Source organism: Saccopteryx bilineata, chromosome 2 (genome assembly GCF_036850765.1).
Source record: "Saccopteryx bilineata isolate mSacBil1 chromosome 2, mSacBil1_pri_phased_curated, whole genome shotgun sequence".
NCBI lineage: Eukaryota > Metazoa > Chordata > Mammalia > Chiroptera > Emballonuridae > Saccopteryx > Saccopteryx bilineata.
Genome location: NC_089491.1, coordinates 347,036,250 through 347,061,891, shown reverse-complemented (window position 1 = coordinate 347,061,891; position 25,642 = coordinate 347,036,250). Strand labels below are relative to the sequence as shown.

General features: G+C 47.3%; 1 protein-coding gene across 1 annotated transcript; it reads left to right on the top strand.

Annotated features, from left to right (window-relative positions):
* The first annotated feature begins 1,373 nt into the window (after nt 1-1,373).
* Nucleotides 1,374-20,646, top strand: ZNF398 (zinc finger protein 398). The gene is made up of 6 exons (XM_066262547.1): nt 1,374-1,622; nt 4,239-4,634; nt 8,508-8,634; nt 9,172-9,285; nt 12,735-12,848; nt 15,086-20,646. The coding sequence occupies exons 1-6, from the start codon at nt 1,599-1,601 to the stop codon at nt 16,237-16,239; spliced, it is 1,929 nt and encodes a 642-aa protein (XP_066118644.1). The 5' UTR covers nt 1,374-1,598; the 3' UTR covers nt 16,240-20,646.
* The last annotated feature ends 4,996 nt before the right edge of the window (nt 20,647-25,642 follow it).

Here is a 25,642-nt window from a genome sequence, read left to right as displayed (position 1 = left end):
AGGCAGAGAGACAGACTCCCACATGCGTGGGGACTGGGATCTACCTGGCAAGCCCCTTACCTGGAGATGCTCTGGCCATCTGGGGCTGCTGCTCCATTGCTCGGCAACCAAGCTATTTTAGTGCCTCAGGTGGAGGCCACAAGGGCCATCCTCAACACCCAACGCCAACTTGCTCAAACCAATCAAGCCATGGCTGCAGAAGAAGAAGAGGGAGGGGGTGTGGAGAAGCAGTTGGTCACTTCTCCTGTGTGCCCTGACCAGGAATGAACCCGGGACTTCCACACGCCAGGCCGATGCTCGCTGAGCCAACCGATCAGGGCTAGAAATAAAGTCTTTATCTTAATAAGTTTCTGTTAGAGGAAGGACTATTTAATAAATTGGTGGAAATGTTACCATATATATTGGCAGAACTACCCTTGCTGCCTCAGTTGAAAGTATCTTACTTAGTAATGTCACTGTTTAATGGCCGTAGAAGTATCCAGCAGTTGACAGGGCTGTGAAATTACTGTTCTTGCAGGTAAGTCAAACTTTAAAATTTTACTATCTACATTTTAAAATGAACTACAAAAATTAATTTCCTTACCAGAAAAATTTAGATATTATTTTCTTTTTTTCCCTAGAAATTCATTGTCATGGTGATATTCTGATTCAGAGAATTGCAATTTTTAATTGCCAAACATTCCATTTGACCAAAATACATATTAAGGTAGACCTCAGTTTACATCCTGCAGGGTGTAGTTACTGTCTAAAAATACTTTAGTATGCAGGTGTCCCAACAGGATGGGTCTCATACTGTTGTGATTAATGTACTCTGTTATGGACATTGGCTTGATTCGGTGGTTGAATTACAGGTTTGAGTAGACTTTTTTTTATTTTATTTTATTTTTTATTTATTTATTTATTCATTTTAGAGAGCAGAGAGAGAGCGAGAGAGCGAGAGCGAGAGCGAGAGCGAGAGAGAGAGAGAGAGAGAGAGAGAGGAGGAGGAAGCATCAACTCCCATATGTGCCTTGACCAGGCAAGCCCAGGGTTTGGAACTGGTGACCTCAGCGTTCCAGGTCAACGCTTTTATCCACTGCGCCACCACAGGTCAGGCTTGTGTGGACTTTGATTCATGTTCATAATATTTTAAATGAGGACCGTACCACAAACCCTGGTTTGCGACTGAGCCTTAAGCTTCAAACCTGTTGAGGGCTCTTGGTGTGAGAAAACAGCACGCTTGGTTCCCAGAGCAACCACCCACCACGCACCAGCAGAGCCGACGCAGCCGCGGCGCGGAACTGGCCGCCGGCCGGCAGGGGGTGCGCTGCGCGGCGTGCAGGCGGGTGGCGCGTCTAGGCGGCAGCCGTGCCCGGCGTGCGCTCGGTGCCCACAAAGCGCCAGCTGAGGGGCCGCTGCGGATTGGGGTTTGAAGTACTGCTGAGCTTCCCCGCCACCTGAGGTCCTGCGACCGGCCGCCCGTGCTTCTGTCGCGTCTCCCCGCGCCCCGAGCAGCTGGGCCCGACGGCCGCGCGAGCCCAGGCGCGGAAGTCAGGCCGGACGAGTGCCGCCTGCGGGGGGCCGTGCGGCGGCAGTGGCGGGCCGGACAGCGTAGCACCATGGCCGAGGCGGCCCCGGCTCCGGTAAGGGCGGCCCGCGCGCGGGGGGCTGCGCTCCCGGCGGTGTCGGAGTCCCTTGGGCTCGGGCCCTGCGCCCGCGGGACTGGGGGAGGGCGGGAAGCCGGGCCTGTCAGACGCAGCCCGGGCTGCCGAGCGGCGAGCGAGCGGCCTGGGTGTCGGGGCGGCCCGTCCCCTCCCGCATGGCGAGGCCCGCCCTCGGGGGGAGGCCCCGCTCTCCGTAACCTCTCCGGGGTGCCCGGCGCGTGCAGGGTGGGGGACGCTTGGTGTGGCGTTGTCATCGGCCACTCTACAGCGCTGGGCACAAAACGGCTGTCAGCGCGGCCCAGAATAGCCTGGCGCAGCCACAGAGGTAGCGTGACGGCGACACAGGCGTGTCGGAAGACTGCGTGGGGAAGCGGGTCCCCAGGGCTCGGCACGCGGCGGTGCGGACCCGCGGGAGCCCCTCCGTCGGTGCCCGCGGTGCGCGTCCCGTTCCTGTTTATTCATTTGGGGGGCATGCTCATGGCAGGCCCGCGGGCGCCGAGCCCCCCGCAGATGCTGGGCTGCAGGGGACCAGACAGGTAACGTGGCTGAAAAGTGTGGCGTGCGTTTGCCAGCGAAGCTAGACCCCCCCAGGGAGAGACAGACTGGGCTACCGAGGAGCGACTGGAAAGCAAGAAAGAGTAGAGGAAGAAGAGGGAGCAGAAGGGGGGGGGGGCACACACACAGAGTAGAGGGGAATGCCTTCTCTGCCATTGAACCTCCTTTTTATTTTCCAGTTTTTTTCTTTAATATGATAGAGGTGATATGTGTCTGTGCCATCCCTGGCCAACAGAAAGATCACCGGAGCCACCTATATCACTTGGCGTTTGCTAATGGTCTCCTTTGAAAAAGCAAAAACAAACAAGAAATTAATCTTAACGACCTATTTTATTTAACCCAATGCCTACACACTTCTGTCAACGGGTGGTCAAAATTAAGAAACAAATCGAGATTTGCATTTTTCCTCCCCACCCCCATGCTAAGTGTTCAAAATCAGGTCTGTGTTTTATACTCACAGCACATGTCAAAGTAGCCACAGTTCAAGTGCTCAGGAGCTACATGTGGGCACCGTATTGAACAGTGTAGGTCTGTCCTATGGAGAAGCAGCATGAGAGATTGAATAAAGGGGGGAGGGGAGAAGAGCAATGAATGTACCTAAAAATGTGGAAGGAGTTGGCATGCAGAGCATGAATGGAGAGATGCATTTGAAATAGGATAAACCCTTTTCCTGTGGGAAGGAAAGAAGAAAGCATGGGTTGGTTACCTTATTAATGAGACTGAAGTGGGAAGAAAAGAAAAAGTCGACAGAGTTTTGGTCTAATTACTGTAATTTTTTTTTCTCCTTGGCATCTGAAAATGAGGGGCCCTGCAGTGGCCACCTCTTCCTTCTCAACCTGTGCTCCCTGCACCAGCAGCCTCCACATCATGTCACCCAGGAGCTTGTTAAAAATGCAAAATCTGTTTTCCTCCCAGACCTACTGATTCAAAGTTTGCATTTTAACGAGACCTCCAGACGATTCTTATGTACATTAGTTTGAACCACGCTATAGTAAAAGTGTAAGAAGAGGGCTTGGGGGTTGCAGTGGCCACTGAATGGAATGAGGGGCACCAAGCCATGCTGAGTCCCCGCTGAGCTTAAAGACTACTGTGTAGTGATGCCAGTTTACCCGGTTGTGTGGCTTACCAGAGATGGATCAGACTGATTCAGACCTGGAGGTTAGCTGAGCAGGTGAGGCGGAAAGACAGGGTTGAAGGTGACTGAAGTTATCAGCTGAAGAGGAAAGCAAAACTTGGAGCAGGCTGGTAAACCAGCAGCACATGGAAAGGTTTAGTGGGACTGTAGAGCAGGTGAAATGAAAATGGGTGGCTGAGCTGGAGAGGTGGGAGGGTGTGGCCAGAGGACTGGTTACCATAGTGTCAGAAGTCTTTGTAGAGTTCACGTTGTCCACCCTCCTGTTTGTTGTAGGAATTTCTTTTTTTAAATATGCTGTTTCAATGAACATTTAGTGATGGAACGGCCTGTTATTTTCTTGGAAGATCTAGTTCAAAAGTTACTTATAAAAGCCAAAGTTTGCCTGCCTAAAAATACCACCATTGGTTCTAATGGTGGAGTAAGACAGTATAAGAGTAAACAAATCTGTTCTGTTTTCTGCATTCACCTTCAAAGCTTACTCAGCTGTTCCTGACTGCTGTGGTTGTGGTTTGTAAGCAGGGTGGTGGACAGGGCCAGAGCATAAGTCAGTGAGGGGAAAGTTCCTGGGGTCTGTAGGCCTTTCCCACACACAGACAGAGAACACCGCAGCAGCCTGAGCGAGTGGATGATTGGCTGATGTCCCTTGCCTCTAGAGAATATTCCAGGCTGGTTCTTGATCCAGTTTCACTCACTGTCTTAACCTAATCCATCCCTGACCCAGCAAAGCTGTTCTCTTTGCTTTTGATGCCAATGAGCTCCATGAAGATGAGGCTGATGCAGGCATTACTAAAACTGTATTTAGATGAATCTCAGGTGGCCAGTTACACAGTCCTTATCTCATCTGAGTTTGGTTCAGGGCTCTTTCTAACACTAAATGTCTTGTCTCATCTCTCCACTGCACACAGACTTCTGAATGGGACTCCGAATGCCTTACATCCCTTCAGCCCCTTCCTCTTCCCACGCCCCCAGCAGCAAACGAGGCCCACCTGCAGACTGCAGCCATCTCCCTGTGGACAGTGGTGGCAGCTGTGCAGGCTATTGAGAGAAAGGTCGAGGTCCACAGCCGGCGACTCCTGCACCTAGAGGGACGGACAGGGACAGCCGAAAAGAAGCTGGCCAGCTGTGAAAAGACAGTGGCTGATCTCGGGAACCAGCTGGAGGGCAAGTGGGCTGTGCTGGGGACCCTGCTACAGGAGTACGGGCTCCTGCAGAGGCGACTGGAGAATTTGGAGAACCTGCTGAGGAACAGGAACTTCTGGATCCTGCGCCTGCCTCCGGGTATTAAAGGAGATATCCCAAAGGTAGTACTTCACTTCTAGATGGAAAGTCCTTAGTATGGGATAGTCTTGGGAACCATAAAGTTGTTCTGTGTTTATCTATATGGGAAGCATTTCATGTTCAATTTAGCAATCATTTGAAGTGTCAATTTTCAGATTGGAAAACTTTCTAATACGAAGGTGGCGATCTGGTAGGTGGATTTTTTTCTCTTTTGCTTTCTCCCACTCATTTACCCCTAAGTCACTTTTTTCTTTGTTAACCTGTCTGCCATAGTCTTGGTGTAGAAAGTAAGTTAAATATCATTGAACTCCGTCAATTTGAAGTAATTGGCAATTCTGGTGAAGAAGACAGAGGGAGGACAAGGGAAGGGTTGTAGAGTAAACGGTCAATGTAAGGGTTCGGGTGGTCGCTAGGTCTAGGATTGACATCGACCCTGTCCTTCAGCCCCTTTACAGAAGTGTACTGCAATGCCAGGGCCCAGCCTTTCTGGAGGGAATAGCCTTTGAAACGATAGGAAATAACTGTCATACTTAAGTTGTGGAAGAGGCTGCTGGTTTCCAACCATGCCTGTTCGTTCGTTCGTTCATTCATTCATTCAACAAAAATTTTTGGACACTTACTGTTTTGTTTGATACCTGAGTTCTGAAGGTCTAGCAGTAAACAATTCATGTAAACTCTCCTAGAGCTTAAATTTTAGTGGGGGAAGAAAGATAATATAAACTAACAAGAGAATTGATACATTTAAGTGGCTTTGATAAGAATGAGGTGCTCGCTGGTGATTTGTTTTAGACTGGCTGTCAGAGAAGGTCTCCTAAAGGAGCTAATATTTAGGCTGAGACCAATTGACAGGGAGGACCCAGCTGGGAGAAGATCTGAGCAAGAGCTTTCTGGCAGGAAGAATACCTAGTGCAAAGTCCCTAAGGCACAAATGAACTTGGAGCATGGAGGGGAAGGGAAAAGGCCAGGTAAACAGGAGTATGACTGGAAAAACAAGTAGGGTCATGTCATTTAGGGCAGTGGTTTTCAACCTTTTTCACTTGGGGACCGGAGTAAACAGAATTATGTCAGGAACTGCTAAGGCAGAAATCACCCTGACCATAAGCAAATTGGACAGAGATTATTTGGTCTATAATCTTCATACAGTACAAGAGTAGTTAACTTTTGCGAATGGGCACAAAATTTCTGGTGGACCGGTGGTTGAAAAACACTGATTTTAGGCAGTTTTCAGCCCTGCCTGTACACAGGCATCACCGAGAGGGTTTTGAAATTTTGATTGAGAGTTTGCAGCAGGCACTGAGGATAGCTTGGTTGGTCCTAGCGCATCAGCCTAAGGCACTAAAAATACCTCGATTGATTCAAGCATCAGCCCCAGACAGGGGTTGTTAGGGTGGATCCCAGTCAGGGCACATAGGGGAGTCTGTCTCACTATCTTCCCCTCCTCTCATTTGGAAAAAGAAAAAGAAAAAAAAATTTTTTTAAAGCTATGCTAAAACAGGCCCTGGCCGGTTGGCTCAGCGGTAGAGCGTCGGCCTAGCGTGCGGAGGACCCGGGTTCGATTCCCGGCCAGGGCACACAGGAGAAGCGCCCATTTGCTTCTCCACCCCTCCGCCGCGCTTTCCTCTCTGTCTCTCTCTTCCCCTCCCGCAGCCAAGGCTCCATTGGAGCAGAGATGGCCCGGGTGCTGGGGATGGCTCTGTGGCCTCTGCCTCAGGCGCTAGAGTGGCTCTGGTTGCAATATGGCGACGCCCAGGATGGGCAGAGCATCGCCCCCTGGTGGGCAGAGCATCGCCCCTGGTGGGCGTGCCGGGTGGATCCCGGTCGGGCGCATGCGGGAGTCTGTCTGACTGTCTCTCCCCGTTTCCAGCTTCAGAAAAATGAAAAAATGAAAAAAAAAAAAAAAAGCTATGCTAAAACATATAAAAATTTACCATTTTAACCCTGTTTAATTGTACAGTTCAGTGGCATTAAGTACCATTTACCTTGTGCAACCATCACCACCATCCATCTCCAGAACTTCCCAAACTGAAACTGTCCCGTTATTTCTCTTCATTCCCCTTAACCCTACCCAGGGTCCCCCCTTTCTACTTTATTTCTCTCTGAATTTTATGACTCGCATACAATATTTGTCCTCGTGTGACTGGCTTATTTTACTGTATAACATCTCCAGGTTCACCCATGTTGTGGCATATCAGAATTTCTTTCCATTTTAAGGAATAATATTCCGTTTTTCTCACAATTTTAAAGGCATTGGTCCTTTGTCTCACAACATCGAATGCCATTGATGAAAAGTTTGCTACCAAATCCATTCTCATTTGTTTGTAAGAAATCTATTTTTCCCCTCTGGAAGTTTTTATCTTCTATTCATACTAGCTGTTCTAAAATTTATTGAGGATATGCCTGGGTATGGGTCTGTCTAAATTTGTGTTGGGCAGTTGGTGTGACCTTTCCATCCAAAAACTGGTGTCTTTTTAGCTCTGGGAAGTTTTCCTCTATGAGTATATTTGTAACATTTCATCCCCATGTATTAGAGGTTTGATTTTCAGTTTATTGTTTTTTTTCCTCTAGGATCACTTGTGTTTGTTCATCTTGGTGCTATTAGTTTTTTGTATTTTTTCTTAATATTGAGTAATCCTTGCTTGTATATCCATATCTGTTAAGTGGAGGAGTTGATTAATAAGTTAATTATAGAAAGCTGGCATGTCTTGGCCACTGCATAAGTCTGTTTAGCTAAAGGGCTAAAGGCTCTTCCCTTTGCAGGAGAGGGCTAGTTCTGTAGGTGCTCAATGCAGATGGACTTCATTTTAAGGTGCCGTGGCAGGGAGCAAGTAGGCAGTGCAGGGACCACTCGAGGCCGGGAGTAAGGTGGTATTCCTAGTTCTCAGCACCCATTTTAGAGTCCTGTGCTGTCTCCAGGCAGGTGGGTAAATTTCTTTACAGAAGAGGTTTGTGGTTTCAGCTTTGTGGGAAATGCTGTTGCTACCTGACTCTGCTAGAGCTGATGGGGATAACATTTGGGGCTCTGTTATTTTAAAGACAGACATTCAAATTGCAGTTTATAGCCACTCATTGTATCTGCTAGCTTTGAACTTGGAATTCTCTGGGTTCTCTACCTGCAGTTCTTTCCTGTACACAGGGAGGTGCTGCTTCCTCATGGTCCTTGGGCCTCTGCTCGTGCCCATCTGCTGGGTCTCAGTGAGAAACTCGTCTTTCTCATTCTTGGTACTGTTCTAGGTACAGACTCTCTCAATCTTACGAATCGTCGTTTCAGTGGAACTCTGGGGAGAACGGGAAGTACGTGTGTGCTTAGTTCACCTTGAGCCAGAAGCCCATCCTGACCCTTTATTTTTGTCATTATTTTATCATCTGCATTTTTGTTGTAAGCTATCATAAATCTTTTATGTAGTGAGGTTAGATAGCTATTGTTACCTACATTTGCCCTGAGACCAGTTTTAGGTGCTGAGCAAAATGTTAATGAGCAATGAGCAATATATGGTTCTAGCCTGTTTAACCTACCTGTCCAGCTATTTCCAAAATTTCTTGTCTGTCATTAATTTGAATACAGCCATGCACTCCTTTTGGGCAAAACGCTTATCTTTAGAATCCTGATTGCTTAGGATCAGCGTTGTACTTAGTGGACATTCAGAACATGTCATGTGAATTGAATATTGCTTCTCATTTGTTCCTGTCTCTGTGAGTGACTGTAGCCCTGAAGCTTATCAGCTTTCTCCTTGAAAACATTGTCAATTCCTGGAGGTTGGATCTGTGTCTTAATTTTTTTTTCTGTATCTTTTCAGCAGCTCACATAGTTTTTTATAACTGGAAGGCACTTAGTATAGATTTACTGAATGATTGAATTATAATGGGAGGGACTGACCCCAGTGTCATTGTAATTTCAGGTGCCTGTGACATTTGATGATATCTCCATCTACTTTTCCACTCCAGAGTGGGAAAAGTTAGAAGAATGGCAAAAGGAACTTTACAAGAATATCATGAAGGGCAACTACGAGTCTCTCATCTCCATGGGTGAGGCTAAGTTGGCACCTTGTGAGGTGACAGCAGCCCCAGGAGGGCTCAGGGGTCCTCCAGTGGTCCTCATGTTCATGCTGTCCTTACACACTTCAGATTCTGGTTCCAAGCCAGAGATCTCCTGTTCACTCTGGATAAGTAGGAACTACAATTTCTCCTTGTGCCAGTCACAGGAGAGAATGAAGCTCAAGGTTGTGAGTATGCCAGCTCCGGTCGTTTCCGTGGGTAGCCTTCACATTGAGAGGGACTTGATCCCTCCCCTTGAGACTCACTGTCACTCCTACTCAGTGAGAACAGCAGGCAGGCTGTGCTAAAGTAGCATGTGTGCTTTTCCCACAGTACCTCTCGCCTTACCTGCTTCCCTGACAGATATCATCCATAGTTGGAGGTGACTGCATAGGGGGAAGTGATGTAGAATCTAAAAGAAATCCCCTTGGACTGTGGACCTCAAAGCCTTTAGCTCAGACTTATTGGCAGTTAGTTGTCATTGTCATTGATCTCTTTGTCATACCCACTCTCCCTTCTCCCTCCTAGATTATGCCATGAATCAACCTGATGTCTTATCTCAGATTCAGCCGGAAGGCGCACAGAATACGGAGGAGCAGGCGAGGCCGGAGGAAAGTGAGATTCCTACCGACCCCAGTGAAGGTAAGTGGGAGGAGACAGTCACTACTCCCTGTCTTTCTTTCCTGGTCCAAAATGGTGGCTCAGAACTAAGGAAGCAGGGCTAGTGGCGTCCAGAGCTGCTCAACACTCCAGCAGCTAGACTGGGTCAGTAGGGGTGCAGGATCACAGATCACCTTGTCCCATGCCATCACTATTATGCAGCTGAAGGCTACTAACTGCATTCCGTGAGGAAGGTTGCGAGCCCCAGTTATTTAGAAAACAAACATGTCCCTGGACGGTAGCGCAAGCAGCAGTGCTCGTCGAGAAGGAAGTGACTCCTGGGAATGGAAACCTGGTCATTGAGAGGTGCTGGAGGGACTAGGAGTCTGCACGGTCCCGCAGAGCTGCACTCAGCCGGAGGACTCCAAAGCAGGTGTTGCCTGGTGTGGGAGCCAGCCGTCATTAATAACCCTCCCTGATAGTTTTGATTGACAGCTACTTGATATTGTATGGAAAAGACAGCTAGCCAACGTCCAGTTGTCTCATTTCTTTCAAGTCCAGCCTCTGCTAGCAGGAAAATCTCATACCATGTTTGCTCTTTGCGGGATAGAAGGCTCAGAGAAGGTTTATCCTCCAGATGTCTCTACCAGAACAAGATGAAAAAATTATTTAAAGGGTTAGAATTAAGTGGAGAATAATCTATTAAAAAGATATTTTATTAGTTCTGTCACTGAAGTGGCCTAGAATTATTCTCTTCCTAGTATTCATGTGAGACGATCTGTTGTGCACCAAACAGTTTAATACCATTCTCCACTGAAAAAAACCCAGGACTTTTTAATATGTAAGGAGAACGTAAATCTACGCAGGCCTGTGTTATAAAGGCCTGCTTGCAGGGTTGGCGCCTGTCTGACAAACAGTTGCCTATGCTGATATAAATCCTCCCCTAAATGTTAAGAGTGCCGCATGGGGCCTACATTTTCCTTCTAGGAGTCTGGAAATTTGGTATGTGCTTGGCAGAGGGTGCCTATGTGACCAACTCTTATGAGCACCTTGGGCAGTGGGTCTCTAATAAGCTCCTGTGGGAGACAGAACCCTGCAAATCTAGTCACAAAGAGGGCTCTGGAGGCGCCTCTCCTTTTTCCAGACTTTGCTTTGTTCCTTTTATCTTTGCTGTTTTGCCCTGTATCCTTTTGCTGCAATAAACCTTAGCCCTGAGGGTGACTATACGCTGAGTCCTTTATGTCCTCCTAGTGAATTACTGAACCTGAAGGTGGTCTTGGGACCCCACACACAGCTACCTATGCAGGGAGAGAGAGACTAGAGGTGGAAGCTAGAGCTCTCTGAAGGTATTATCTTTTATAGTTTCAATTTTGGAGACTAGTAGAAGACCAGGAAGCAATGACAACCTATTAGCAATTAGCATCTTTATCCAGACTGTGGTCTCTACATTCCATTTATCAGAGATCACTGATTGTGTGCTTAGAGCAGGAAATGTCCAAGGTGAACCTGGGATAGTTTGTCATATCAGAAATAGAAAAAAACCAGATGTTTGATAATGTGAAATGACATAGGCAGGTCTGAGGGACTCCTATTGGCCAAAGGGACAGTTTGAGCATTAAAAAGAATAATGATTACAGTGGATTGAAACTCATCAAATATATAACATTCTAGGAGTTCATAATAATAAACCCCACAAAATGTCAAAACCACTTGAATCACTTTGGAAGTTTCTAGAGCACCAAGTAGTTATTCAGAAAATTGATGCAGAGAAGCAATTAAACATTTTTAAATTCTCATATTTTTGAGTAGATAGTTCATCCTCTATCTGTTAAAAGATCCTTTACCTTATACTTACACTTTCCCCTCCCGCTTTGTGTGTGTATGCGTGCGTGTGAGAGAGAGAGAGAGAAAGAAAGCTGAAAGAGAAAAACTTAGGTTTGACTGTTCAATACATTTCCGCCTTATAGCTCAAAGTAGGAAGTTGGAAAGGCAACCTGCTGCACGTGCTAAGTCCTATGTCTCTCCAGTCTCTCTGCGTGACCTGACAGTCTCCGAGGCCTTAGTCTTGTCCAGCCTCTTAATTTCCGCTTTGGGTATACCTTTAGATTTCAGTGGTCTCTGGTTGACTTAAAGGCGTTGGGAAAACCAGTGAGTTCTCATTTGCTAGGAATAAAGCCCTAACCTGCCTACAAGGCTTTTCTGAGATATAATAGAGAGTGCATGAATTTACTCTCTGGACCTTGTTGGCTTGCCATCTTGCCCTTTTAGGCCATTTTAAAAAAGGTTATATAGACCTCAGTTGGATTGGTAAGCGCAGCTCTCTCTGCACTGACCAAATGAGGCATGTTATGTGCAGAGCCTTTGGGGGCTGTTCTTTCTTCTTTCTTTCCTGTGGCCTGAGGGGCTTACAAAAACTGTCTCCCCCTCCCAGTGTTAGGAAACAATGACTTGTATCATTTAATAGACAAAGGTAATATGATTTCTTAGATAGAGCCTAGAGCTGGGAACCAGAAAAGTATGTTTCTGAGGAGTCAGGTCTGTATTTAAACTGACCTGACTTTGTAATTCTGAAAGTTTATTTTTTAATTAACATTTAAGAAAAAAAAATTTGGTCAGCCTCACTTCTTTGCTTTTATTGTGTGCTGTATTTTTAAAGTAAACTTTTAATAATGTGTTTTACCATAAATACCTGTCTATTTATTTAACATCTGTGGGGTCCTCTCTACTTAAATGGAGAAGATATTTCTGATTTTATTATTTCATAAAAATACTATGAAACAAAAAAATGAAAAGATGTTTAAAGTAGTTGTGCTAATAAAAGGAAAGGTTCTATTGATTTTAGGTTATTTCAGGGTGTCACCTCCAAAATAAAAATTGATTTGTTTTAAAATGGGTTCACTGAAAATAGTGACTTAAATTGAGTACATTATATAAAATAAATTTGGTTTCATTTTGAATCAGTTCTCTAGGTATTGTATGCATTTTTTTAAAGGCTGACTCAGTTTTTATTTATTTATTTATTTTTTTGTATTTTTCTGAAGCTGGAAACGGGGAGGCAGTCAGACAGACTCCTGCATGCACCCAACCGGGATCCACCCGGCATGCCCACCAGGGGGCGATGCTTTGCCGCAACCAGAGCCATTCTAGCGCCTGAGGCAGAGGCCATAGAGCCATCCTCAGCACCGGGGCCAACTTTGCTCCAATGGAGCCTTGGCTGCGGGAGGGGAAGAGAGAGACAGAGAGGAAGGAGAGGGGGAGGGGTGGAGAAGCAGATGGGCGCTTCTCCTGTGTGCCCTGGCCAGGAATCGAACCCAGGACTCCTGCACGCCAGGCCGACGCTCTACCACTGAGCCAACTGGCCAGGGCCTGACTCAGTTTTGTTATAGCTAGAGTTCAATTATTTAGGCAAAACGTAGTATTCAGCAAACCAACAGGATTATTTTCACTTTGTGATTCGTCCCTGAAGGCCATTCTCTTTCCCCCACATACAGAGCCCAGCATCTCAACGTCAGATATTCTGTCTTGGATTAAACAAGAGGAAGAGCCCCAGATTGGGGCCCCACCAGAGTCCAGGCAGAGTGACATATACAAGGGTACCTATGCTGGTGAGTAATGAATGGAAAAGACCCTCCTGCTCAGGTCCAGCTCACCGCAGGGCTGACGGGAAACACAGCAGGTGAACAGGGCTGTGGAGACAAGGAAGTGGGAGAAGAGTGGGGGGAAAGACAAGCTCAAGTCAGTCAGAAATGAAACCAAAACCAAACTAAGGTAAATGTAAAGTGAGAAAACACACTCTTTTAATAAGTTTTATTTATTTATTTATTTATTTTACAGAGACCGAGAGTGAGTCAGAGAGAGGGATAGACAGGGACAGACAGACAGGAACGGAGAGAGATGAGAAGCATCAATCATCAGTTTCTCGTTGCGCATTGCGACTTCTTAGTTGTTCATTGATTGCTTTCTCACATGTGCCCTGACCATGGGCCTTCAGCAGACCGAGTAACCCCCTGCTGGAGCCAGCGACCTTGGGTCCAAGCTGGTGAGCTCTTTGCTCAAGCCAGATGAGCCGGCGCTCAAGCTGGCGACCTCGGGGTCTCGAACCTGGGTCCTTCCGCATCCCAGTCCGACGCTCTATCCACTGCGCCACCACCTGGTCAGGCGAGAAAACACACTCTTAAGTGTAGAGACAAATTAGAATTGTCAGAGAAGGTAAAGTAAGTGTGGACAGATAGACCAGAAATTTGAGGATAGGGAAAGACAGGAGAACATTTAAAGACCACGGAGAAAGTATAGAACAGAGTGGGGGCACAACAAGCAGTGGAGATAGACAGGCCATTGGGAAGGCACAAATGGGACATCAGCAAAGAGCTGGCCCTCAGGAGAAGTGATGGGAAGTGATGGGTCAGACACCTACCTCTAAGGTAGCTAGCACCATCTTTATTTTGGAAGGGGACCTCAAGGGCAGAAGGGACCCGATTGTTTATGTAACATAATGTAACCTGACTTTTTTTTTTTTTTTTTTAAATTTTATTTATTCATTTTTTTTAGAGAGGAGAGAGAAAGGGAGAGAGAGAGACAGAGAGGGAGAGAGAGGAGAGAGAGAGAGAGAAGGTGAGGAGGAGCTGGAAGCATCAACTCCCATATGTGCCTTGACCAGGCAAGCCCAGGGTTTCGAACCGGCAACCTCAGCATTTCCAGGTCGACGCTTTATCCACTGCGCCACCACAGGTCAGGCTGTAACCTGACTTTTAATATCTTTTATGGCTATGCCCAATATACTTTTAGACTCTAGGAAATAAATAAGACAGTTTCTGCTCTTTGAGATATTTCTATTGGGAACACATCTGTCAATACTAGGCGTGCCTATTGTTAAGTGCCAAGGGTGACTGGGATGGGTGACTTATATATAAGGAAGGAGAAGTTTGGAGAACATATATTTTAGTTTATGTTCTTTGATAAGATCTGAGGAAGAATGTAAAGCCAGAACTGGCCTGGGAAGATTGCCGTGATCTGGCTGGGTGTCATTCGGAAGAGGGGATGCATTCTATAGAAGTGAAGACAGACTAAGCAAAGATGGGAAACAGGAATGTGGGCTTCATTTTCAGGGGCAGTAAAGAGAGACCTAGCAACTGTGATGGATTTATCTGGCAGAATAAAGAGAAATAGGGGTAGCCTGACCAGGCAGTAGTGCAGTGGATAGAGCATCGGACTGGGATGCAGAGGGCCCAGGTTCAAAACCCCGAGGTTGCTGGCTTGAGCATGGGCTCATCTGGTTTGGGCAAGGCTCACCAGCTTGAGCCCAAGGTCGCTGGCTTGAGCAAGGAGGGGGTCACTTGGTCTGCTGTAAGCCCCCTGGTCAAGGCACATATGAGAAAGCAGTCAGTGAACAACTAAGGTGCTGCAATGAAGAATTGATGCTTCTCATCTCTCTCCCTTCCTGTCTGTCCCTCTCTCTGACTCTGTCACACACACACACACACACACACACACACAGAGGAATAGGGGTAAATTAATGCATAAATATAGGCCATGTCACAACAAGCAACAGAGACTCTTCTAAACTTTGTGAGCAGAGGAGGAACATACTGAAAGTAATGCTAGGAAAATTGATGTGAGGTTGTTCTTTTTGCAAACAGGTAGCACTGGCACTTCAGCAGTAAATTCTGAAGTGTGATGATTTGGCACAGGGACAGTGGCCAGCCTGCTGACTATCTCAGCCCCCTGCGAGTTTCTCACTGGAGCCTATTGAGAGCTCAGGGTGGTCTGTTGGAGCTGGGGAGGGATGCTCAGAGTTGCTGTGTGACCTTTGTTGATGGGTGTGACTCTGAGTCCTTTTTTTCAGATGAACAGCTTGTCATCAAAGCCGAAGGCCTGGCCAGAACCAACTTGTGCACGGAGGCTCCAGTCACTTTCTCTTCCCCGCCAGCAGCAGCAAAGGACACTTTCTCAGATGTGGCTTTCAAAAGCCAGCCGTCTGCATCGATGGCGCCTTTCGGACGCCCAGCCACTGACCTGGCAGAAGCCTCTGAGGGACAAGTGACTTTCACACAGTTGGGTAGCTACCCCCTGCCGCCTCCAGCTGGGGAGCAGATGTTCTCATGCCACCACTGTGGCAAGAGCCTCAGCCAAGAGATGTTGCTGACCCACCAATGCAGCCACACTGGGGAGCACCCCCTACCCTGTGCCCAGTGCCCCAAGCACTTTCCTCAGCAAGCAGAGCTCAGCAGCAACCCCCAGGCCCACTCCAGTGAGACTCCCCCAACCTGCCCACACTGCGCCAGGACTTTCACGCACCCGTCTAGACTCACCTACCACCTCCGGGTCCATAACAGCACTGAGCGCCCTTTCCCCTGTCCGGACTGCCCCAAGCGCTTCGCAGACCAGGCCCGCCTCACCAGCCACCGGCGAGCACACGCCAGTGAGAGGCCCTTTCGCTGCGCGCAGTGTGGCCGGAGCTTCAGCCTGAAAATCAGCCTCCTGCTCCACCAGCGTGGGCATGCGCAGGAGCGGCCTTTCTCCTGCCCCCAGTGCGGCATTGACTTCAATGGCCACTCGGCCCTGATCCGCCATCAGATGATCCACACGGGCGAGCGCCCTTACCCGTGCACAGACTGCAGTAAGAGCTTCATGCGCAAGGAGCACCTGCTCAACCACCGGCGGCTGCACACGGGCGAGCGGCCCTTCCAGTGTGCACACTGCGGCAAGAGCTTCATTCGCAAGCACCACCTCATGAAGCACCAGCGCATCCACACGGGCGAGCGGCCCTACCCCTGCACCTACTGCGGCAGGAGCTTCCGCTACAAACAGACACTCAAGGACCACCTGCGTTCGGGCCACAGTGGAGGCTGTGGGGGTGAGAGTGACCCGTCTGGACAGCCACCTGACCCCCCAGGTCCACTCCTAACTGGGCTGGAAACCTCTGGCCTAGGCGTTAACACTGAAGGTCTAGAGGCCAATCAGTGGTATGGGGAGGGGAGTGGAGGGGCAGTTTTGTGAACATCCGTGAGCACCCAGGGTAACAGAAAGGCCCTCCACCCCCGCAGTAATCACAGTTGGCACATTGATGCGTTTGGGGTCCTATGCACTTGACTAGACACATGCTTGAGTCTGGGAACTTCACAGCATTATAAGAATACCACATTTTTAAAACTGGAAAGCCCTGGGAAGGAGCCCAGCTTCCCCATCTTTTAAAAAATGTGACCTAAGCAGAAGTTGCAGAGAGATAGGAAAGCAAGATTTGGCCTCTGGTAATTCATTGTAGGGTGGTAGGTTGAGTATGATTGCAGCTCTAGGTAGAGACAGGTGCATGGGGAGAGCCTCGAAAGCTTGAAGCCCATCAGAGGCAGAGCACGCTTCACTGAGCCTTTCATTAGTTTCCTGATGGAGAGACAGTTGTTAGGAGAAAGTGCTCAAGCCTCAGTCCATGTTCCTAACTCCTCCGGACACCATCTAAAGTCTGCTCATGTGCTAAAGGATTGCCTCTCTCCAAATGATAGTGAAATACGACCTTCCTAGGTTGCCTAGACTAATTCTTTTAAGTACATTTTAAATACTGGGTAAGCAAGAAATATGACTTTAAAATATTCTTAAGGACAACAGTTCTTAACTTTCATCAGCTTGATTTGCAGCCTTCAGCCTCTCACTGGATTTAAACTGCTAGAAAGCTCTGCCCAGGTCCTGGCTAAAAAGTTGGGAGCAGTGTTCTCAATCCCAGCTTTAAAAGCTAGAGATCCTAGAGAAATGACCAACAGCCTAACATTTGGGTGTGTTTGAACCATGTTTCTTAGAGTTATTTACTTCAAACTCTTCCTTATTATTTACAAGCCAGTAAGACAGCTTTTCCGTTTCTGGTGTTTGATATTTTTGACAATTCTCAGCAGAAATTACCACTTTCCAGAAGCATTATGGAATTTCAGAAAGTGCCTTGGGACACCCAGCTTTCATTTGCTCAGTAGTGAGGTACTAGTGTGATAACGCAGCCTTCTTGAGCCATCAAGAGAGAGGGTGTTCACCCCTCTGACTGTTCCCGCATTGTGGGTAGACAGATTGAGGAACTTCATAGATCCCCGAGAACTAAGCACCAGATACAGATAGGATGGCCTCTTCCTGTTTGTTTTGCTTTTCGAGACCTTGACTACCGTGTGTCCTTTTGTCGGGGTCATTTGGTCACTTGGGAGCATCTGAGCTTTGTTCTGTTCCTAAGTGGCTTTGCATTAGGGCATAAGTCCCTTTCTTTCCCTTTGCAGATCTCAGATTTTTATCTGCAAATTGAGGCTAGTGAAAGGGAAAAAGTGAGCTTCTAAGAACACTTTTTAAAAAATCTTGTGATACATTCCTTCTGCCCAAATCCTCTCTCTGTCTCTGGCTTCCATCCAGGCAAAGCCAAATAAGCAGAAAAAGCAAAGCAGAGACATTCCTGCTGAAACTTGACTGAAGTCAGTTTGATTTATTGTTTTACTTGTGCGTGGAGCCTGAGGTGGAAGACAGAATGTAGAAGCCCTAAATCTTGGACAGAAAAGCTGTTTATACCCACACTCAGGTTTGTTTCCCCTGAGTTTCCCTGAAATGCCTGGAAAGGGAGGTCTGCCAGCAGTTAGGACATGTTGCTGATGAAACTAGGAAGAGAAGGACCCATCTTTTCCTTGTCACCTAGCCCAACCTTTATCCTGCCTGGTTGTGTGTATCCACACTGGGGAAAAGCGTTACCCAGCCAGCTCTGCTCCCGGGAAGGCTCTATCTGAACAGGCTGCTCTTCGGGATACTCAAAGTTACAGCATCTGCTCTGTGACATTCACAGTACCAGTGATTGTGGGAGACCTAAGGGATGTTTGTGAGTCGATAACTTAGTCTGAAGCCAATGAAGAAACTCAAGGTGTAGAACAAACCGAGTCAGATGGGAACAGAACACTGGCACATTGGGAGCTTTCCAGCTAGGATCTAGACTCATGCTATGAGAAAATGAGAGGGCTCTGGGAATTCCAGTTTCATGGGTGACCCACTAGGAACTTGAGTTGAGATCCAGCTCTGGTTTGCATCTTGATCTCCCTAAAGGAAAGAAGAACCAAAGTGCTATCTTTAGGTGATGCATTCCCTTTTCTGAACAGATTTAAAGAGACCTGTGGGCTAAAATGCTGCAAATTGCTCCTCAGCCCCTTCTTCAAGGAACTGGAGTCAGCAAGGTCCCAAACTTTGGCAAGAAGTGAACACAGTTCAGATACCAGGGAAGCAGGGGCCATGCCAGAAAGATGGAGGGGGCTGCTGCCCTAATCTTTGGCCCTGGTACAGACTAGGAGGTCAGCTATGGTGCATTCAGTCTCCTTTCCTACCAGATAGAAGTCCAGGCCAGCTCCAAATAATTTGCCCAAGATTCAAGAATGGATAAGTGGAATGGATTGGTAGAAAAGATCAAGTCCATCGGAAAAGTTTTGGGTTGTGGAGAAACTTATTCCATCAAGGGCCTGCAACTCAGCAATTAAAGAAGTACCTGAAGGTTGGTTGTCCTGAGCAGACGTGATAAGAAGGAGGAAAAGCCAGAGATGTGCTCTTCAGTCTGCCCCCTGGACTAAGAAGCCTGTACTAGCACATAAACAGGCACTATCTCGCTGTGGTGGATCCAAGTGTTGACCGTGACCAGATTCACTCTTTGCCTACTAGGTTTTTTATTGGCATCATAAGATGAAACTCTGGTTTAGCTACAGATGTGAAAATAAATGGAGGTTGACTGTCAAGTGAGGGCTGATGGTTGATCCTTTCCGCTGGATATGTGATCCTGGCAATACCACAGCTGGGTTCTCACTAGAATAGTGCTTTACATAACTTCCCTCACCAGAAACTATCTGCAGAGTTCCCATTGTGGGTCTCTGCTGTGCTGGTGTTTTTGGAGCATTTTTGACAGATTTGAATGTCCATGCCTATCTCAATAGGACCAGACCCTGTGGCTTACTGGGGAATAACAAATGCTCACTGTCTGTCTGCAGAAGCCGTGTTGATATAAAAGGAGCGGATTCCATTATCTATTCATTCCAAATGGTGTGGGGAACCTGAATTCTGCTCAGATTCCCTCATTTCCTCATTTTGTAGCTTCCCCCAGTAGGTAGCTGTCCAAGAGCCACTCAGTAGAAGTGAATTACAGTAGGTCTTTCCCACAGGCCTCTTACAGACCAGGAACTGTTATCTTCAGATTCGTGTTTTGTCTGTATGCTTGGTGGATACCTTTGACCCTGTTCTCTTCACTCTACAAAGCAAACAGGGTTTGCACACAGAGGACAGTTTTTGACTAGCGAAGTGTTGGGTTCTTACAAGCTAAGTCAAGTCGGGGGGGTGGGGCAGTGCACAGGGCCTTAACGTGAGACCGCATCATATGGTTAATATAGCTTCATTGTTTAGAGCATGGACTCAGACCTAGATTCAAGTCATTACCAGCTGAAGTAATGTAATGTACATGTATTATTTATCATGAGCCTAGTTTTCTCACCTGTGAAATAGGGAGAATGGTACCTCTGTCTCCAAAGTGTTAGGGGAAACCTTGACACGTAGAAGGTATCAAGATGGCAGCCATCAAGAGGACTGTAGGACCAACAGAGCTGGAAAGCTGTGGAGCTGGGAGCGTTGCTCAGCCGAGGCCTCTCTGCATAATCACGTGATTCTTGCTGTCTCTGTTTTTTGTTTCCGTGCAGTCTGTTCTCTACCTGTTGTGTAATCCTGGCTCCCACAGCTTCTGTGTACTGTTCCTTTGGTTTTTCTTAGTTCACATTCCAAGCTGTGGGGTCTGGCCCTGCTCCTCTGTCTATACCAGGCCATAGAAGTTTCTGTCCAACCCCTAGATTGGCTGCCCACGGGTTACATGCTCATCTTGGTTCAGTCAGCTATTGTTGGGAGGGAAGGTCCTGTGGTCCCCACACCAGGATCTGTGACACTTGGGAATAGGCAAATGGTGGCACAAGAGGGCATTTCTAGTACTACCAGGATGGAAGAGAATTTACTGTACCTGCATCAGGGTTTCTGAAGACTTCTACTTCATTAGCACTGTCAAGAAACCAGAGCTCATTGTCCCTTGCATAAGGAACCTGGAAGGGGAAGTTTATCTTGAAAAAGGAGTAATTGGTTACTTTCTAGGGTGTCATTCCTTCCTGTCTGGCCCTGCTCCAGTATTTTTAAGTGTAACTCTGGCCAAAATTTTATACACACACACATGTAAACATCACACATACACATACATATACACAATGACTTTCATCAACTTGGTCAGATTGTCTGTTCAAAACAAAAAGTTCACCCCTGAGACCACCCATCCACTAAATACAGAAAGATACAGTCTCATCAGAAAACCCTCAGAAGCAGTGTGCTGCAATGCTTTGGAAATTGCCAGGTTACATTTCAAATAAAATATTGGATAAAACTTCACCAGGACTACGTGACTTTGTGTTTATTAGCAAAGCCAGTATTTGCTGTAAAATCTTGAAACTAGTCTAAAAAACCATCCAAGAATGGAGGCTATGTCTTATTTTATGTCCCTCAGTGTCCCCTGCTGTTAGGGGTGTGGATGCTCCATGAATCTGTGTAATAGGAAGACCACTTGTGCGCCAGGGGGTGGGGGTGGCGTGGAAAACGATTCTGGTCCTAGCTTAACATTCTCTACCTTCTTGATAGGGAGCAAGCCACTTAATTTGTGGAGATTCATTTTCCTAATTCAAATGTGCACATTGAACAGGATGGTAATATGAAGTCACTTTCAATTCGAACATCATAGACTTCAAGATTTTACTTGCCGGTCCTGTTGTCCTTTGTCTGGTTTCTCTCCAGATTGTTCCCTGAGTGATGGCCTCGCCTCAGCAGAACGAACGCGGTGGAGAGGTGAGCATCCTAACTGAATGGAGTGTCTCATGCTACTCATATTACGATTGCGCCAAAGCCACACAAACTGACAAAATTTCAGCAAAACTAAAATTTTATTTTAGATACAGAGGATGCAGTTGATTGCATTTTTTAAGGATAGGAAAACACACCAAAATAACAATGGTTGTTCTAGGGCCCTGTAAACTCTGTGCAATGTAAAATATCTTGTGTATAGATAGCATCCTTAATGGTTTTATAAGAACAGGGGTTATTTTAATGAGAATGGCCCTGGAAAGAAAGTCAGGAGGCCCGAGTTTTAATCCTGCTTTGGTGTGCAGTGAGAGGGTAATGTGCACCTTACCAAGTTTACATAGGTATTGTGAGGCTCAGAAGAGAGACGGTCTCAGGAAGTGCTCTGAAACACATTACAGGCTTAAGAAGAAAGTGTTGATATGTAGGTGCAGGAGAAATACTTGTTGACCAGGGAAACAGTTTCTGTGATGTGGGTGCTTTTTGTTCAGGACTGGGCAGTGCTTATTGATTTGCTTCCAGCTGGTTTGCCTGTGCTAGGTGCTGGAGAGAAGCTGCCTAAGACTGCATTTGGGAAGCAGTGGGAGAATAGAGGTATATGTGGGCAGAAATCGAATACAAAGTGGGATTCAGAAAACACCAGGTTGACCTATATAATGTGTTGACTTCTACCAGCAACTTGTGCAAAATAACCAGTTATGTATACAGGGAATTATAACAAATCAGGAAAAGGCACATTACTGGAGATTGGGTTAAACAAGCAGAATTCAAAATTGAGGATGTACATAAAGCTATGTTGGGGTTTTTTTAAGTCCCCCTAAGTGACTCTAATGTGCCTGTGAGTTTAGAAGATCATGGAAACAGTGAATTATTAAACTGGAAGTGACCAGTTAGCCTGCCTTACTGGTGTGGGGAGCTGTTCACCAGAGATTGATGAAAGGTCTTTGAATCCACAGTGGGAAGTCATAATTTGATTCTAGAGGCAGAGCTCAGAAGCGAACATGGCTATGGGAATGACTGTTGAGAAAGTCCTGACATCTCGGTCAGCAGCCCCGGGGCCCGTGGGAGGGCAGCCATTCACCTGAGCTGTGCCCACTGCAGGTGCTGTGTCCAGAGACCTGGCACATTGAATACCGTCAGGATACCGGGTGAGCACAGATGGGAATGGTCCCAGGGTCTGCACCCAGCCTTCCTAACCTCTGTGGCTGGGAGGCCAGTACCTCCTTGTCAGAGCAGTTTGCTGAAGAACAAAGAGACCTCGGTGATGTCATTACTTACCAACTCAGATTTAATAGTAATACCTGGTTTTAATACCTTATCTGTTGCTTTTAGAAAAAGCAGTATTATTCTGCTTGAACACTAGACTTTATTTTGTTTTGGGGTTGTTTTTTTTTAGGCTTCATTTTTAAAGATTTTTGACCATTTATAGTAATCAAATCCGCACTTAAAAGTTGAAGGGTTGCCCGTGGATTCAAGAGAACATACTGCAATTATTCCCAATATAAAACATGTCTTCTGCCTGACCTGGTGGTGTCGCAGTGGATAGAGCGTCGGACTGGGATGCGGAAGGACCCAGGTTCGAGACCCCGAGGTCGCCAGCTTGAGTGCGGGCTCATCTGGTTTGAGCGAGGCTCACCAGCTTGGACCCAAGGTTGCTGGCCCCAGCAAGAGGTTGTTCGGCCTGCTGAAGGCCCGTGGTCAAGGCACATGTGAGAAAGCAATCAATGAACAACTAAGGTGTTGCAACGCGCAATGAAAAACTAATGATTGAGCCTGACCAGGCGGTGGCGCAGTGGATAGAGCGTCGGACTGGGATGCGGAAGTACCCAGGTTCGAGACCCCAGAGGTCGCGCGCGGGCTCATCTGGCTTGAGCAAAGAGCTCGCCAGCTTGGACCCAAGGTCGCTGGCTCCAGCAGGGGGTTACTCGGTCTGCTGAAGGCCCGCGGTCAGGGCACGTGTGAGAAAGCAATCAATGAACAACTAAGAAGTCGCAACGCGCAACGAGAAACTGATGATTGATGCTTCTCATCTCTCTCTGTTCCTGTCTGTCTGTCCCTGTCTATCTCTGCCTCTGTAAAAAAAAAACAACAAAAAAAACCCTAATGATTGATGCTTCTCATCTCTCTCCGTTCCTGTCTGTCTGTCCCTGTCTATCCCTCTCTCTGACTCACTCTCTGTCTCTGTAAAAATAAATAAATAAATAAATAATAAAAAAAAACAAAAAAACCCATGTCTTCTGCATAAAGGGTTTTAAGCTGTAGGTGCCTGTTGGATTAGAACTGTTAAGTAGCATACTCAATTACCCCAGTGATTACACATTTGTTAAGACTGAGGAAAGAGGCCCTGGCTGGTTGGCTCAGTGGTAGAGCGTCGGCCTGGCGTGCAGGTGTCCTGGGTTCAATTTCCAGCCAGGGCACACAAGAGAAGCGCCCATCTGCTTCTCCACCCCTCCCCCTCTCCTTCCTCTCTGTCTCTCTCTTCCCCTCCTGCAGCCAAGGCTCCATTGGAGCAAAGTTGGCCCGGGCGCTGGGGGTGGCTCTATGGCCTCTGCCTCAGGCGCAGAGCATCGCCCCCTGGTGGGCATGCCAGGTGGATCCCAGTTGGGCACATGCGGGAGTCTGTCTGACTGCCTCCCCATTTCCAACTTCAGAAAAAAAAAAAAAAAAAAGGACTGAGGAAAGAGCCCTGGCTGGTTGACTCAGCGGTAGAGTGTTGGCCCGGCATGTGGAAGTCCCCAGTTCTATTCCTGGCCAGGGCTACAGGAGAAGCGCCCATCTGCTTCCCTACCCTTCCCCTCTCCTTTATCTCTGTCTCTCTCTTCCCCTCCTGCAGCCAAGGCTCCACTGGAGCAAAATTGGCCTGAGTTCTGAGGATAGCTCCATGGCCTCCACCTCAGGCACTAAAATGGCTCAGGTTGTAACAGAGCAATGCCCCAGATGGGCATGCCAGGTTGATCCAGGTCGGGAGCATGTGGGAGTCTGACTGCCTCCCGCTTCTAACTTTGGAAAAAGACTGAGGAAAGTACCATAGAGCCATTAAGAACTGAAGAAAGGCCCTGGCCGGTTGGCTCAGGGGTAGAGCGTCGGCCTGGCGTGCGGGGGACCCGAGTTCGATTCCCGGCCAGGGCACACAGGAGAAGCGCCCATTTGCTTCTCCACCCCCACCCCCTCCTTCCTCTCTGTCTCTCTCTTCCCCTCCCGCAGCCAAGGCTCCATTGGCTCCATTGGAGCAGGGATGGCCCAGGCGCTGGAGATGGCTCCTTGGCCTCTGCCCCAGGCGCTAGAGTGGCTCTGGTTGCAGCAGAGCGATGCCCCGGAGGGGCAGAGCATCGCCCCCTGGTGGGCAGAGCGTCGCCCCTGGTGGGCGAGCCGGGTGGATCCCGGTCAGGCGAATGCGGGAGTCTGTCTGACTGTCTCTCCCCATTTCCAGCTTCAGAAAAAAAAAAAAAAACTGAAGAAAAAAAAACAAACAACTGAAGACAGAAGCCAGTGAACTTCACTACCATGTCAAGACTTGTAAGGAAGGTGATGAAATGCCTATTTGAAGAAGGCTGAGAATAAATGGAAGGAAAAGGTAACATTTTCTCTGAACTTTACACAGATATAAAGCAGAGATGTTCAAAAGTTAGAAGGAGGGAGAGGGAGTGAGAATGCACATGTATGTGTGTGTGTTTGGCATAAGTTTGAATAAAAATGGTGGCTAAAAAAATGGTGGATCAGAAGAAAACTATTGAAGACTCATTAGCAAGAGCAAATTGACCTTAAAACTGTATAACACAAAATATTTGACTGTGATCCCTACATTAGCACTAGGTGCCTGTTCTGAGTCGTCTTGGAGCTTTACAACCTCGCCCACAGCGCCCTTCCCTTCCATAAAGCTCTGCCTCTGATTTGTAGTCACACTTAGGATGTCAGGGACTTTGACACCTAAGAAGTTACCCTTCCTTGGAGGTTGGCATAAGGGACGATTGTCCTAACGTGGAGACAGATTGTAACCATGGTCATGCCAGCAGGCAAGGGGAGCTTGAAGACTCCAGACCGCCATCATCTTTTCTTCATCCCATCAATTATTGGGTTGGGGAATAAGTTCGTAGCATTTTTATATTTTCTTTTATTTTACAACGATTTGTTTGCTGTTTGGCAAAGGGTAAGTATTCATTCGATAAAACTCTTTCTGCTCTACAAAACTATGTTAATTGTATTTTTGAGTTATTTAATTTTTTATTAGTTTTGAGGCTTAGAAATGGAATACCCAGGAGGCAAAAATCAACATTTTCGACAACTGCTCTTCTTTGCTTTTCATCGAGGTCAAAAAGCTGCCGAAGCAGCCCAGGACATTTGCGACGTGTATGGAGAAGGTGTCATAGGCGAGTCTACAGCACGGAAATGGTTTGCAAAGTTCAAAAATGGTGACTTTGACGTCGATGACACGTGCTGCAGTGGAAGGCCTCCTGAATTTGATGAAGAACTGGGAAATGCTCGAAAAGAATGCCACGGTCAACAAGGAGCTCTACATTGCCCAGCTACACCGCGT

Coding starts and splice junctions, on each gene's coding strand:
- ZNF398 (XM_066262547.1), top strand. CDS start 1,599: ATGGCCGAGGCGGCCCCGGCTCCG. Junction 8,635..9,171: donor CGAGTCTCTCATCTCCATGG/GTGAGGCTAAGT, acceptor TCTCCCTCCTAG/ATTATGCCATGAATCAACCT. Junction 12,849..15,085: donor ATACAAGGGTACCTATGCTG/GTGAGTAATGAA, acceptor CCTTTTTTTCAG/ATGAACAGCTTGTCATCAAA.